The 14,948-nt window shown below is 42.9% G+C and overlaps 2 protein-coding genes across 9 annotated transcripts in view; both read right to left on the reverse strand.

Moving 5' to 3' along the window:
- LOC146501131 (partitioning defective 3 homolog B-like) overlaps positions 1-14,948 on the reverse strand; it is a 269,394-nt gene that overhangs the window by 73,691 nt on the left and 180,755 nt on the right. The window lies entirely within an intron of this gene.
- LOC146501132 (uncharacterized) lies at positions 1,755-11,518 on the reverse strand. Its single transcript, XM_085136436.1, has 3 exons — positions 3,460-11,518; positions 3,070-3,321; positions 1,755-2,476 (listed from the first exon to the last, which is right to left on the reverse strand). Exons 1-3 carry the CDS (start codon positions 3,587-3,589, stop codon positions 2,367-2,369), a joined length of 492 nt encoding a protein of 163 aa, XP_084992562.1. The 5' UTR covers positions 3,590-11,518; the 3' UTR covers positions 1,755-2,366.

Genomic DNA, 14,948 nt, shown 5'->3' on the forward strand with positions numbered 1-14,948 from the left:
AGTGTAACTACCGCCCCTCCCCCCTCTGCTCAGCATATAGCACAAGACTCGCACACGGAGTGAAGCGGAAAGATCCGGCTCTAACGGTGTGTTCACACCGAACGCGATGGACGCGAACAAAAACGCCCCAAACGCCCCTAATTTGACGCGTGCACATTCGCGTCTCAACGCGTGTCCAAGAAAAATCCAACGCGCTTCAAAATATGATATTTTGACGCGCGTGAACCGGAAATGTGGGAGGGATGTGGGAGGAAGTTGTGCCAGACCGGTATCTTTGCAAGATGGCAGCTGTCGAGTTAGCGCTTGAAGAGAGAGTCTCCCTTCTGTATGTACTGTGGAGAGCAGAGCAGCGGCGTAAAAGACGCCCTCGCCGTACCTGGGTCCATCAGGTCCTCCAGAGGCGTGAGCAGTTTGGTGAGTTTCACCATTTGCTCCAGGAGCTCCGCCTGGATGACGGCCGATTTCAGCGATATCACCGTCTTTCACTCGGCCAGTTTGAGGACCTGCTTTCCCGCGTCGGTCCCAGAATCGCCCGCCTAGACACCAACTACAGGCGCTCAATCCCACCTGCAGAGCGCCTGTCCATCTGCCTGAGGTTAGTAAAAGTATTTAATATGGTAGTCCTTTATTGATACCTGTGCTAATATATGCTAAACTATCCATTTATACACTGCTAACGTGGATGTGCTATGCTAACAGTGAATGCTCGGTTTTTACTGAAAGCAAACTGTGGTACGGAGACGACTGTTTATAATATTTCTAGTGATACTCAGAAGGTCTCATCATGTCCCGATTTAATTCGATTTATGCTGTTATCAGTGTTTGCAATGATAGCATGGCTGTGGTGTCATATCAATGTATGCGCTCGGTGTTTGCTGATATCAAACTGGAGCATTAGGACCACTGAGTTAACCTTTGTAGTGATACTCACTCCTTTTTATTTAGACGGAGCGGAGAAGTGTGTGAAGGCAACTTGTGTTCTCCACAATTTTCTGCGCTGTGTGGACGAGAGAGGGGCACCTGCTGTGGTGGAGCCGTTGCAAGGCCTGGGTCGTATGGCAGCAAACAACTCCTCCAGAGAGGCTGTCCTGGTGAGGGAGAAATTCATGGCTCACTTCTCGGTGGAGGGAGCTGTGTCTTGGCAACCAAAGGAGTAGCCTGTTTGAAGTCCGAGTGACTTCCCCACAACGGCCACCCACAAACCTCTAAAGAGTGTTCCTGTCCTTTTAATTTTTTCTTAATAAATGGAGCTCTACTCCAAAATAAACGAACCTATTTTTACTCTCTTAAGTAACTTGTCTTCACTATGTTCCTGTATACAGTGGTGCACAAGTTTGGGCAACCTTATTAATAGTCATTATTTTCCTGTATGAATCACTGTTACAATGAAAAATGTCACTTACATATATCATATAGGAGACACACACATTGATATACACTAAATATTTATTTCATTTCTCTTTTTTTGTGTTGCCAATTTATGCACCTGCTTGATTTAAACAGTTATTGCACACTTTCTGTAAACTGCATTTCACTTCTCAAATATCACTGTGTGTGTCTCCTATATGATATTTAACTGACTATTTTTATTGTGACAACCAATGATTTGTACAAGAAAATAATTACTTTTCACAATGTTGCCCAAACTTTTGCATCCCACTGTATTAGTATGTTTTGTCATTAGTATAATATGAAATAAATTCTACTTGTGTCAAGTCGGGTGCCAATATTTGCTGTGTAGTAGAACAGAGACATTTTGTCATTATAAATGTTTATTTGAAAAAATATAAATTCATTAACAAAAACATTTATCATAAATATATGAAATTTAACTATTTACAGAGAGACAGGAATAAAAAGGACCCAGCTTGGAGTGGAAGAGCCTCAGGGAGAAGGAGGAGAAAAATAAGAACATTGTTTCTGCCCTGGAGAGCTGCTGCCTCATCAGAAAACTACTGATCATTAGGGTCCAATGTTTCCAAATTTAACACAGCTGTGCTGTTTTCAAAAACTAATTTATAAATTTGAAATTTCACGAATTCTCGTGTCTGAGGCGGCATGCTCTCCAGAGCAGGAACAAGGCCGAGGAGGAAATGTTCAGTTGGAGACGGGCGTGGCCTCTTTAGGGACTCCAGGATGGCCAGCTCCACCGCCGATGGACCGTCCTGGGACCCGTCCCTCGCCCGCCTTCGAGCTGTCCTCCGCTGTGGGCCTGTAAAACACAGCACAAAACAACACAAAGTAATGAGAAGGCTGCTACTAGATTTTCATTTTCAAAATTGAAAAAAAAAAACAGGATATAAACTGATTGGTTGTAGATATTTAGTAAAGGTGATCACAAGGGAATTCAAGCAAGTAAAAAGCTGTCAGTGCTTGATGTTCATACCTGTGGGTGCAGCAGCAGGAGCTGAGGGACCAGGGACTGGAGAGCCAGGAGAAGAGACAGCTGAGGACTCTGCTGCATGATTACTTGACTCTATGAAGACAATATTAAATGTTAATATTATTATTAATGTTAATATAGGTTGAAGACAACAGTCATAGAGAATATTATATTATTATATACTTATATACTTATTATTATATACAGTGGTCTCATTTATTGCAGCACATGAACAGTAGTCACAGTTCTCACAAGTTGATTCTCAAAGTGAAAACCTTTGTCGATTTTAAAACGTAAAAGTATTATGCCGCGCTTTTTCTCCGTCTGCGGCGCCACTTTTGTGCGCCTTTTTTGCTCCCGGTGCAGGTGTGTATTTCCGAATGAGGGTCATAGTTATGAGTGTTTTTGTGCTGTTTTTTTCTATTGGACGTGATGGTTATCAAAACCAAACATGATAAGTTTGGCAAGCGCAGGAGACACGACACGGAGGAGATTTGTCATTTGGGCTGCAGAATGCAATGCGCATCGTTGAAAGCTGTACGGTGCCATAAAAAAAATCAGCGAAAAGGCAGGCAGTGACGGATGAACAGCGGGACTACTGTATACTGTTTATTAATAAACAAAATATGTTCCTGTATGACAACACGCATAAATTAACTGCCTACATTAACTCAATGTAAACATACCTTCTGACTGACACTCCCCTGCTGCCTCTTCGGGCTGTCCCTGGTCCTCGGGGGAGAAGTTCTCCACGGTCCGCACCATATTACCGCTAGTCTCCCGCGGGGTGAGGAAGGGGTCCAGAAACCCCATGACCGCGAAGAACTTCCATTTTCTCCCCGATCCTGCTGCAGACCCACTCCTCTTCTCCTTCTCTGCCTTCTTCTCCTTATTATATCTGTCCCTGAGGCTCTTCCACTTTCTCCTGCAGATGTCCTCTGAATAAACGCATTATCTTGTTAGCGGAAAGGTATTTGTACATCAGTGGGAAAATAGCGGGACAGTAGGCGGGCTTGCTAGCTTTTGCGCGGGTTCATCGGGTCAGTCTGAAAATTAAAAAGAAGGAATGAACTTACCAGGTTGCCCGATCTCCTCACTTATGTGTCTCCAAGCTAGGTCCTTTTTATTCCTGTCTCGGTAAAAGTAGTAGCTAGCATCGTACAGCTCCGGGTGATTAGCCACGGCACTGATTAGCTTTTCCTCCATACTGAATGAAGAATGAATTCGGGCTTTGGCTGGACCTGCCCCTTTGACCTAGGTCAGAGCCACGTCACCAGGCCCCTGATTGGTTGTCGCGGCGCGATTTGACGCTGGAGTTCAGATTTTTCCAACTCGAGCGGTAGACGCGAAACGCGCGTATGCACAAAATGCAACACAAAAACTCACGCGCGTGGTTTTATTCGCGAGTCAAACGCGCCAGACGCGCTACACTGACGCGCGTTTCACGAGTTTTGGCGTTTTCGCGACGCAAATCTGCTTCCGAATTTTCGCGGGACCCGCAATCGCGCGTCATCGCGCTTTTCCATTGACTTTACATGTAAACCTGACGCTCTATTCGCGTCCATCGCGTTCGGTGTGAACACACCGTAAGAGCCGTTTCGTTCGCGACCGACACATCACTACTGTTAACTTCTCTTTGCTGCTGTTAGCCACTGTTAGCTGCTGTTAGTGAAACTTTCTCTGAAGTTAATGTAACACTGTTGAAGTCTGACACTCATTCAATGTGAAAATGTCATCAAACTGTTTATCAGAGTAATGTTGACACGCCGGCCTAACATTAGCTAACAAAATGCTAGCTTATAACCAGCTGTTTAGCATGTCTAAACTGCAAACAATAATAAATGAATGATCATGTTTATGCATTTTTCTAAGAATTCATGAGTTTGTCGGAAGATGTAATTAAACACAATTGCAATAACTCCTTTTTTCTATTAAATAACCTCAATTATTCAATGGCTGTATGAAGCTATGGTCCAGAATTCTCTTTATATGTGTTAGGTTCTAATGCAAAGACAGTTATGCAGGTTTAAATAGTTTATACACTTTCCAAAATAATGTGATAATATAAAAAATACATTCTAAACGAATGCGTGCACATGACCAGAATGACTCGAGTAAAAAAATATAGCATGGAAAGAAAAAAATTTCAATGCACTTTTAGTGAGAAATGATTATGAGAAATGAGCTCCATGACCACAAGTTTCCATCAGTTTCTGTGGGTTTCATGGCCATGGCTGCATTCAGATTAACAAATGACATCTGTTCCTTTTTGATGTGTCTCAACCAGCAGCACTCACGCACACAGATGGAGAGAAAAAAGCCCAAAGCCAGATGCTTGTTCATGAAACGTCTTTGAAATGCAGGTGCAGGTATATTTTTATTCACATATCAGGTTTGTTGCAGTTGGTCGCTGACAGTCTGGCTGGCAGGCAAAGAAGAAAAGAGGTGCCCTAAGTGATCTAATTCCTGGGAAAGAAAGTAATAATAACCATTGTTCAGGAGGTAATTTCAGCCGACACTGAGAGGGCCTCTAATGGCAAATGAAAAACAAGGTCACTGCTGCAATCTTAATTCAAAGCTATATTTTTAATAAGATAAAATATTTAGGTAGTTTAAATGGTGCAGCTCTTCATAAATCTGTGATATCATACTGTGCAAAAGTGTTGAACCACCTCATTTTATCGTATTTTCCTAATTTACCCATGTAAACATACATGAAAATAAGATATAAAAGGCAAAAAACAGAATGTGCTGCCAATATTTGGTATGACCACCTTTATTCTTTACGCAGCCTGAACTCTCTCCACTCGTGCTCCTTCTGTTTCAGCCTTTTGTTCTGTTCTCTGTAGGATGACCCACGCTGCTTCACTGATGCTGAGGTGTGTTTTTCTATCCAGGTGTGCTTTCGGGATCATGGCAGATGCTTTCCAGCGAGTATTACATGGTGGATTTAAATTTGGTAGTACTTTTCTGTGCCGGTAATTCATCAGTTTTAACAAGATCGTCAACACAACTGACAAAAACGCAGCTCGAGCCATGACAGAGCCTCCACCGCTGCACCTCTCTCTCTTTTGTCACTCAGTAAGGCCTTGACAGTCACCTTCCACTGAGATCATTTTTTGATAATCATTTATAGGATTAACTCAAGGTCCAGATGCATCTCTCAGCTCCATCTCGCGTCTTTTTGTGTTTTTACTAATTCTTAAGGATGTGACTTTCAGCTGCAGACAGCTTTTAGGCCTGTCACCTCTTCATTTGTCCAACATTTGTCCAGTTTCTTCAGTTTTTTTTTAAACACACTGCACACCATGCTGAGAGATGTCAAGTTTACTGTTAACAGCTCTCTGACATCTTTCATAGATTCAGCTAAAGAAATGAGAACAAATTCTATGTTTTTGTGACAGGCTGTCTAAAGGTTTAATTAAAAACTGGTAATTTGCTGAGTTGTCTGTCATCCCTCAGTTAGGAGCCTTGTTATGGTTGAACAACTTGCAGGTCAGTGTTAAGTGGCTTAACAACCAAAAACACTCCTCTGAACATGGTCAGGAACAAGGACTGGACTGAAAATGAGAGAAAAATAAGCCATATCTAAAAGAAAAGCTTACAAAGTTTGGCTTCAAAGAATGAAGGGTGGCTCAAGACTTTTGCACCGTACTGTATGTCTCATGTACAAGTCTGAGCAGATCCAGCTGACAGTCTCTGCTAAAGATCTGATGTGACGAACAAATTAGATTTAAGCAAACCCTTAAAAAGCCACGAGCCAATTAAAGATCTGCGGTAACGCCGTAAGTGGTCGGAGTAACTTTCTGGATATTTGTGTAATGATGAAATCTTCAGTGTCCACCTCTAACAGAAAACAAATCCCCAGCACACTAAATGCAGTCATTAGTCAGTCATTTATCAGTTTACCGGAGACACTGGAGAGACTATGCTAAAAAGCTGCACTGATGTACAGCAGAGGAGGATGCATTAGAGTGACACACAATCTAGTCTGTGTGTGTGTGTGTGTGTGTGTGCGTACTTGATACTCTATCCTAAATGTGAAAGAACGCTGTGTCAGCAGGTACCATAACATCCACTGTTAAATGAGTACATTTGGAAGTGAAAGAAGAGAAGCGAACAGAGATGCCAACTGCACCTGATGACCAAGCAAAACACGTTTTACAGTCTAGACCTCCTCATCACTGAGAGGGAAAACATCATCATCTTCTCTCAAATAAATGTTTACAGTCATCTTTTATGAGTTGAAGCATGTATTTTATCACATAAACATATCCTACAATGTTAAAAGTGTATTTTATGTTGACAGGATTCAGCTTCCTGAAGGTCGTATATGATTCCAGGCAGTAAAAAAACCTCACCGAGCCCAGCAGATCATCACTTATCCTCCACTCTTTGATCAATTTGTCCAAACATACGTGAGTGCATGTGCTCCTGTGAAGAAGAGGAGGAGGAACTGGAGGAACTATAGAGAGGCGGAGGTATATTTACCCTGGATGTATACGTAGCTAACCAGCTAACATCACTCAGATGACACACACACCAAATATATCCATGTCCCTCACCTTATGCTCTTTTTATTGACGGAGGGCCTGAGGGAAAATTATGTGCAATGAATGAGCAAAGCATTTGTTTCTGTCTGCAGACACACACACACACACACACACACACACACACACACACACACACACACACACAGGAACTTCATGTGATTTATGACCCTGCATAAAAGGAAGAGGACAGGCTGAAGAACAAATAATAAGTGTGACAAACACACATGTATGCAAACAGCTCGCGACCACAGACAGAGGACCTGAAGGAGCTATTGATCAGCTGTGGAGAAACGAGTGAGCCATAAAGAGCGCAGACTGGAATGACTTCACTGTTTAACTACGGCGCGGTCATTAACCATGAACACGCCCGCGTCATGTGACGGCGGCTCATACTGCAGCACAGCTCTGCTATGTGCTCGTTCACCACACCGTAGACGAGACTGTGTCCAAAACACATTTTCAACTAAAATATATTGTTTTCATTAATCTATATTTAAGTAAAGCAGGGCACGGGCCCACAAGAGCAGGCTTTACACACACACACACACACACACACACACACAGACAGCGCACAGGGAGATCAATCTCGTGCTCTTGCTCTGTCAGGCCAATAATAATTTTATAAATGTTTAAAATCAGAATCGGAAACTCGGCGTAGCTGTTAATAATGCTGCTATTAATAATTCAGAATGCTGTTCCATTAATAACATGGCGAGATGCTCCCTAAAATATATCAGCGTCCACAGCAAAGAAATATGTCTTTGTCATTAAACTCTATAAATATTTACGCGACTCATATAAAAGAAGCAGTTTTGTGGTCAGGCGTGTACTCGGGTCATGTGTACACGCTGGGTTACGCCTGCTCATCTGCTCATCAGTGCAAATATCGACTCAGCCAATCACATGAAAGCAGTTCAATGCTTTTAGGTAGATGTGGTTGAGGGTTCACAGACAATCGTCCGAGGTTATCAGGATATGCAGAAGAGCATCTCTGAATGCACAACAAGTCGAGCCTCGTAGGAGATGGGCTGCATCCTCAGATGACCACAAGGGGTGTGGTCTCCTGTTTCCTGTATGAGCTGCACAGGCTGCCTTTGGAATGTGGGTGGACGGGAGATGTGCATCATGGATGTGCAGCCGACGAATCTGCAGAAACTGTGTGATGCTATCACGTCAACATCAACATCAACGATGATCTGGTTTCCAGCACCTTATTGAATCTGTGCCACGATTAATCAAGGTAAAAGTCACAAAAGTGGTTGAGCACAGCAGCCGGGGCAGTAAGGTGGTCCACTCAGGACAAATCCAGTGGATAGAAGTTGAAATCCTCTAAAGATCATCTAACGTTTAATGCTCAAAATGCATGTCGCTATACTTTACAGCAGCGGTGGGCAACTCCAGGCCTCAAGGACACGAAAATATACTATACTTGTCGGGAGGAAAATGCTGGTCCCAAAAAGTTTGAAGGCATTTTTCACACTCGAAATGTGGTTTTAGTGACAGGGTTACAGTTGGGTCATGGCTAGGGAAAGAGGGTAGGGAAAGCATCATGTCAATTAGAGGTCCCCACGAGATATTAATACCCAACACGTGTGTGTGTGTCAGTTTCTGTCAGCGCTGCATTCTTGGATGAAAAAGGATAAAAATAAACATCCACAGATCTGCTGACCCCAAGATTTTTTCTGTTGCATTTTCTTTCATTAGCACAAACACAAAGCCATGAAAAAAAAAATCAATAAAGCTTAAAGACATAAACTGCAGCTGATCCAGAAGCTCGTGTAAAAATCTCTTATTTTTAGTTTGCATCCCTCTGCTGCTTCAGATCACTGCAGAAACAAAGAAACGTGTCTCAGTTACAGATGAGCGCCTCGTGCTTTTCACCGTACGGCCAAATGATCATCGACGTCCCATTCAGCCGCGTTAGGCAGCAATAAGGCTCAAACCCTGAAAACAAGCTTCTCACTAAAGTTTCACCAAATAAGATAAATTCATCTCGTTACACAGCAATTATTTTGTATCTTAAATACCCGCACTCACAAACAAACAGCCTAAAAATAAGCCGCATTATCTCTGAGCAAAGACCTGACAGACTGCAGGCGATAAGCAGCACAACAGAGAAAGTATCGCTTTTTATTGACTGACGATGACGAGATAGAGGTGCAGACTTTTTCTTTCGACGCGTCCACGCATGTGTGCCGCCTGTGTGCTCTCCCCGGTGTCGAGTTGTAGAGCGCCGGATCGTTATCAGTTGTGTCTTACAAGGATCAACCGGACCACAACAAGGGATCCGGGTCGATGCATTAGCTCGCTTCACTCCGCTGTTCCCGTCTCACCTGCACGCCACCAAACAGCTTAATCAGTGTCAGTTATTATCCATCATCTCGTTGACACGGATATGAGACTTCAACGTAGATCTGCTCTGTCTTCTTGACATTTTTGTGATGTATTCAATTTTCTTTTTGCATTTCTCGTTGCCGTGGCTAATTTCCTACAGTAAATCTCCACAGCAATCTATTTCTCACACCTGCCCCGTTTCACCTTCCTCAGTTTATGCAGGTAATCATCTCTGCTGTCACTTCCATCTGTAGCTTGATACAATCCATCTCTCCTTCCCTCCCACTCCATCCTAATCTCTCCATCTCCTCTGCCCTGCCTTCATTTCCCTCCCTCGTCTCGCTCTTCATCTTCATCCTCCTAATCTCCCAAGCTTCGCTCTAATTAGCTGACATCTCCACTAATGAAGTTTGACAACAAAAGATCACCAACGCTGGCAGGTGGGTCAGAGGGGAAACAGAGGGGAAAAAAGAAAGACAGGAAGGGGCAGGAAGTGAGGGAGAGGGTGTGTGTGAATGAAAAGAGCGAGGAACGGGGTGCTGTTGTGTATGTGGGGCGGGCACACAGACGGGCTGTCAGGCTACTCGCTTTCTTTCTTTTTCCATACAGCCTAACAGGAAGTGACATGTGTTTTTGAAATGCAGCTGACAGGATATGACACTGCTTCTTATACGGCGCTGTCTGCACACGAGGAGTAATTAGCACTCTATCGACTGCCATGACATCAATCAGACTAGCTGTCTAAATCCCTGCGTGTGCAAGAGACGCGCTCACAGCGGCAGAGGAGGCTGGCATCCAATCGTCATGGCAATCAGTGAGCCTGTGAGTACTGTACAGATTCAATATTGTCGGGCATAACATTATCCAGACAAGCCTACGTGTGTGTGTGTGTCATAGGTGGACCCTCGGGCCTATAAGAGAGTCCTTATGAAGCTTGATCTGCACGTTCTTTCTTCATTTAAATCTAAAACAAAGCCGATTAAAGGATTTTCTTACGAGACGCCAAAATAAGATTTTAAGAAGTTAAACGTCTACCTCCAGTTTTGCTCTGTGGCATCATCACGTGTACCTGAGGTCAGGAATTGTTGGGGCCACGTCTGTCTCTTATAACGTCTCTGATCAGACTCAAATATCTGTAAAAATGTGATCACAAAGTTCTCAGACTCCTGCCTTAGAAGCCATAAATAAACATCTCCTCGTGCAGCTCTGCACTGCTTCCAGCTGTTTCCCAGCCAAGTCCTGTTCCCACCACGTTCCTGTGCATTCTGTGATTTCCTCGACCTCGTCGCATTTGGTGTGATCTGACTTTCATGCTGAAGACCGTCCTCTGATTACGACTCCAAAAGCACACGGCGGCGTGAGAGTCCGAGTCTGAAGGCGACACAAAAGCTCAGCAGCTTGTCCACAAGCATTTGCACTGTTAATTCATCCCCCGGGTAACACTGTCAACATGGAGGTCTACTGTAATGAACCGAGGTCTCTGAGGGAAAACATCTGGCACAAACCACCTACACTCTGACACCGTGCACCACTTTCAGCTTTTGGCTGCTCTCGGAATCACGACGCTCAGCGGGAAGCTCCGCGTGTTTGATTTGGCACACTTTTACCCCGGATGCTCTTCCTGACGTAACCCCACAGGGATTTGTGTCTCTTCCCGGGGATGCTTTGGTTGTTAGGCGAATGTGTAAACCACCACACCACAAAGCCACTTTACTGAAATGCTTCTCAATATCTGGTCCATACGACCTCATCCTAAAAGAAAGGCAGCGGTGATGGAAGAGGTGGCAAAGTTGACAGCCTAGACGGGCAAATGGGAAGGATTTAAATCAGGTATGTGTTAACCCTTTAAGACCTACCATAGAACCAAGTCCGCCAGAGCTTATAAATGGTAAATGGTAAATGGCCTGTATTTGTATAGCGCTTTTACTAGTCCCGCCTAGGGACCCCAAAGCGCTTTTACACGTCCAGTCATCCACCCATTCACCCTCACATTCACACACTGGTGGAGGCAAGCTACAGTTGTAGCCACAGCTGCCCTGGGGCAGACTGACAGAAGCGAGGCTGCCATATCGCGCCATCGGCCCCTCTGGCCAACACCAGTAGGCGGTAGGTGAAGTGTCTTGCCCAAGGACACAACGACCGAGACTGTCCGAGCCGGGGCTCGAACCGGCAACCTTCCGATTACAAGGCGAACTCCCAACTCTTGAGCCACAATCGCCCCATATTATATGGGGCGATTGTGATCCCCTCTGTTTCCTTATATTATATGTTTACATGCTGTGGAGCCATTTTTGGGAGCATTTCAAGTTGCTATACATCAATACAACCATTATAGCCCAAATTTTAATAATATGCATGCATTAAGTGCATAGTAATTACATAAATTGCAAAAAAGTCCAATAAACTACAAAAAAATTGAAAATCGTTTTTGTTTTTTTAACATATATTTCTAGTTAGAGAAATTTAAGAGGCTTATCCCTCAAAACTGTAAATACAAAAAAGTTGCACAAAATAGTTTCCCACCACAGGAAATTTATTTTGAGTGTCTTCATAGTTTTATTTTTGAAATACACCAATTTTTATATACTGCAGGGAAAACGAAAATAAATATTATAGTGCAAATTTGCAAAAAAGCAGCATGTGCATCAAAATAAACTATTTCCAGCAGTGCAATATGAGTCCTAAGCATCCCAGAAACCACACAGAAAGTCATAAAGTCAAAGATAACTTTTAAAAACACCAGTATAGGCTCATGAGGCCCTGATGGTAAAAAAAAAACTACATTTCCGCGAAAATGAGGTCACTTCCGGTTTCGGGCAGGTCATGGCGGACATGCGATAGTTTGCGCTGACGTCTATTCCAACGTAGGAAGTGTTACAAACAGCTGATCGGATCGGCAAAGCGTGTTTCTGGAATATTATGTTTTTGTTGCTGCAAGTGCTTTTTATGCAGGTTTTGCAAAACTATATGTGGAAGGAAACTGTGACCGAGGACAAGCTGATGGCATAAGATGTAAGTACAACTCCTCCGGTTTCATATGCAAAAAATGTCTTTAAAGGGTTAAAGACATAAAAATTCATTAAGAACAAAGAGATGTGTTGTTGTTTAAATGTTTCCTGTCCATGTTTGCATTAATTCTGCAGTAGGTTTGGGTGAGTCTGCACACTACTCCGTCAAGGGGCCCAAATTTAGCGCTAAAAAATAAAAGTGACGCTCACACTGAGTGTATGATGACAGAAACACGCACATGCAGTATTTACATTTTGTCTTGTTACACAGTAACACACAGTCCGAGGGCACACAGGCATCTGTAAACACACAACAGATGAGGGAAAACCATCAACGTATGAATAATAATGACAGATGAACAACAGCAGCGTTTAGCGAGTCTGTGAACGTGCGTGCACTCGTCCTTTGAAGAGGAAGCGTGCATGTGCCCATGTGTCCTTTTACCACGCACATGCTCTATCGCGGGCGGATGTCCTTTGCATGGAATTTATTTTTCATTGAGAACTACTTGTGCAAATACGAGAGGCGGAAATCATTAAATGAGAGGAAGAGAGTGCAACAGGGGGAAGAGAGACCTAGAAAGGGTCTATTGAAGGAAAGAGAGCAAAGGGGAGGAAAGGATGGAGCACACGAGTGCCTCTTGAGAGCTTTTCCTTATTAGCCAGGCTGAATCACACGCTTTGAATCCAGAAAACACACTCAGGCTCTTTTCTCGTCTGCTCCCCATTACTACCCCTCACCCCACAACCTTTTCTCATTCCTCTCTTTTAGTCCTCTTCACATTCACCACTTTCTACTCCAAGCATCTCAGTCCAGCTTATCCTTTACTTTTTTCTGTGTTCCCATCTACTTTTCTCAGTCTAATTTGCCCCTGTAGCCTCGGACACTCACTGACCTTCTCCTCTCTTTGTCCACCGACTTCCCCTCATCTCATTGGTTGAATTTTCCCAAAACATGTACTTAGCCTCTCTTCCCCTCTGAATCCCTCGCTGCCTCCTCTTTTCTCCTTTTCTCTACAGTAGTTGATCCACTTTTCTCATTCCTGCATTTATTTGAGTCCCCTCAGACTGAAAATTTGGACCACCTACAATAATCGCTCTCTCGTGTGGAATTTTCCTCTTTTAATTTAAATTATTAGTTTTGAATTCTCTCATCTTCTATTTCTTCTCTTATTATTATTCACGCACTACCCTTTTCTTTACTCCACATTTGCCTCTGCCCATATTTAGATTTGAATCCTACATTTTCTTTCTGCTAATTTGTTCCTTTAGCAACAGGCAGTCATTCCAGTCTTTCTTCTCTCTAACGTCCTTCACTCTTCCCGTCCTCTTTGTCCTTAAACCCACTTCCCCTTTCATTGAACTTCCTTTAATCCTAAAACAATCCTTGGTTCCTGGATCCAACTGCGTGTTTCAGTTTATAAGCAAGATTATAAATGATGATGCACGATCATTTTCACAGTAACTGTTGGTCGTTTACCTACAGAGTATCTGGAGTCTCACATGTAAACACCGGTCAAACATTAGCTTTCCCTGTAAACTATCCATGACAACAGTCATAAAAGGTAAGAAAGAACAGTTTACAGACCCTGCGATACTGTGCAAAAGTCTTGAGCCTGCCCTCATTTCTTCATATTTTGCTGAGAAAGCTGCAGTAATTTGTTTTAAGATATCCAAACAATGACCACCTGCATTCTTTCTCTGAGTATCTTTAGGAATATTTCTCCAGGCTTCTTGAAGGACATTCAAAGCTCTTCTTGTTCTGTTCTCTGTAGGATGATCCCACACTGCTTCGGTAATGGTGAAGACCGGGCTCTGATGATCCACGACTGATAGAAAAACACAGAGTGGAACACTATCTATGCATGCTTTTACTGACCCCGCAGTGTGTTTGGGGTTTTTATCATCATGAGAACTAAACGAGATGTTTTCCAGATGGTGCTGCACGGTGGATCATAATCTGATGATGCTTTTCTGGTTTCTTAATTCCATTAATTCTGATAAGATTGACATAAAAGACACGACTCTGTCAGATAATCCTCAGCCTCTGTAGAAAGCTTAGAACTGCCACATTTGTCCAGTTTCCTCACATTTTTAAGGCGATGCTGACTTTACCTGGATAAATCAAGTTTTCAGCTAATAAATCTCTGAGAATCAGCTTGTTTAGTGCAAAATTACTATCAAACTACTAAATTGTCTATTATGTATACTTATTTATATACTTATGTTATGTGACTTATATATTCTGAATAATTCATAGGTCAGTGTTAAGTACTTTAACAAACAAACATTTCTGTGAAAATGGTCAGCTACAAGGACTGGACTGAAAAAAAGAGAAAAAGCAGCCGTGTCTCAAAAAACAAAACTGGTTTAATTATTTAAAACATGAGCAGAAAGTTTTGATCCTTGGAAGCAAAATATAGTGAGATAAGGAGTAACTCAAGACTTTTGCACGGTGCTGTATGTGCAGGTGGAATTAAATGCAATTTTTTATTGTCTGACTGAAATAAAATATTTTTGTTAGCAATTCCCCTGCCAGCTAGCAGGCAGCCACCAAAGTGGCAAAGCAATGCAGAGAGAAAGTGAAGAGGCTCCAAAGCTATTGCAGCAAAATAAAAGACCAAAATGCTGAATTACCATCCACTGACCAACAGTTACATCACTCCAGAG

Source organism: Neolamprologus multifasciatus, chromosome 16 (genome assembly GCF_963576455.1).
Source record: "Neolamprologus multifasciatus chromosome 16, fNeoMul1.2, whole genome shotgun sequence".
Lineage (NCBI taxonomy): Eukaryota > Metazoa > Chordata > Actinopteri > Cichliformes > Cichlidae > Neolamprologus > Neolamprologus multifasciatus.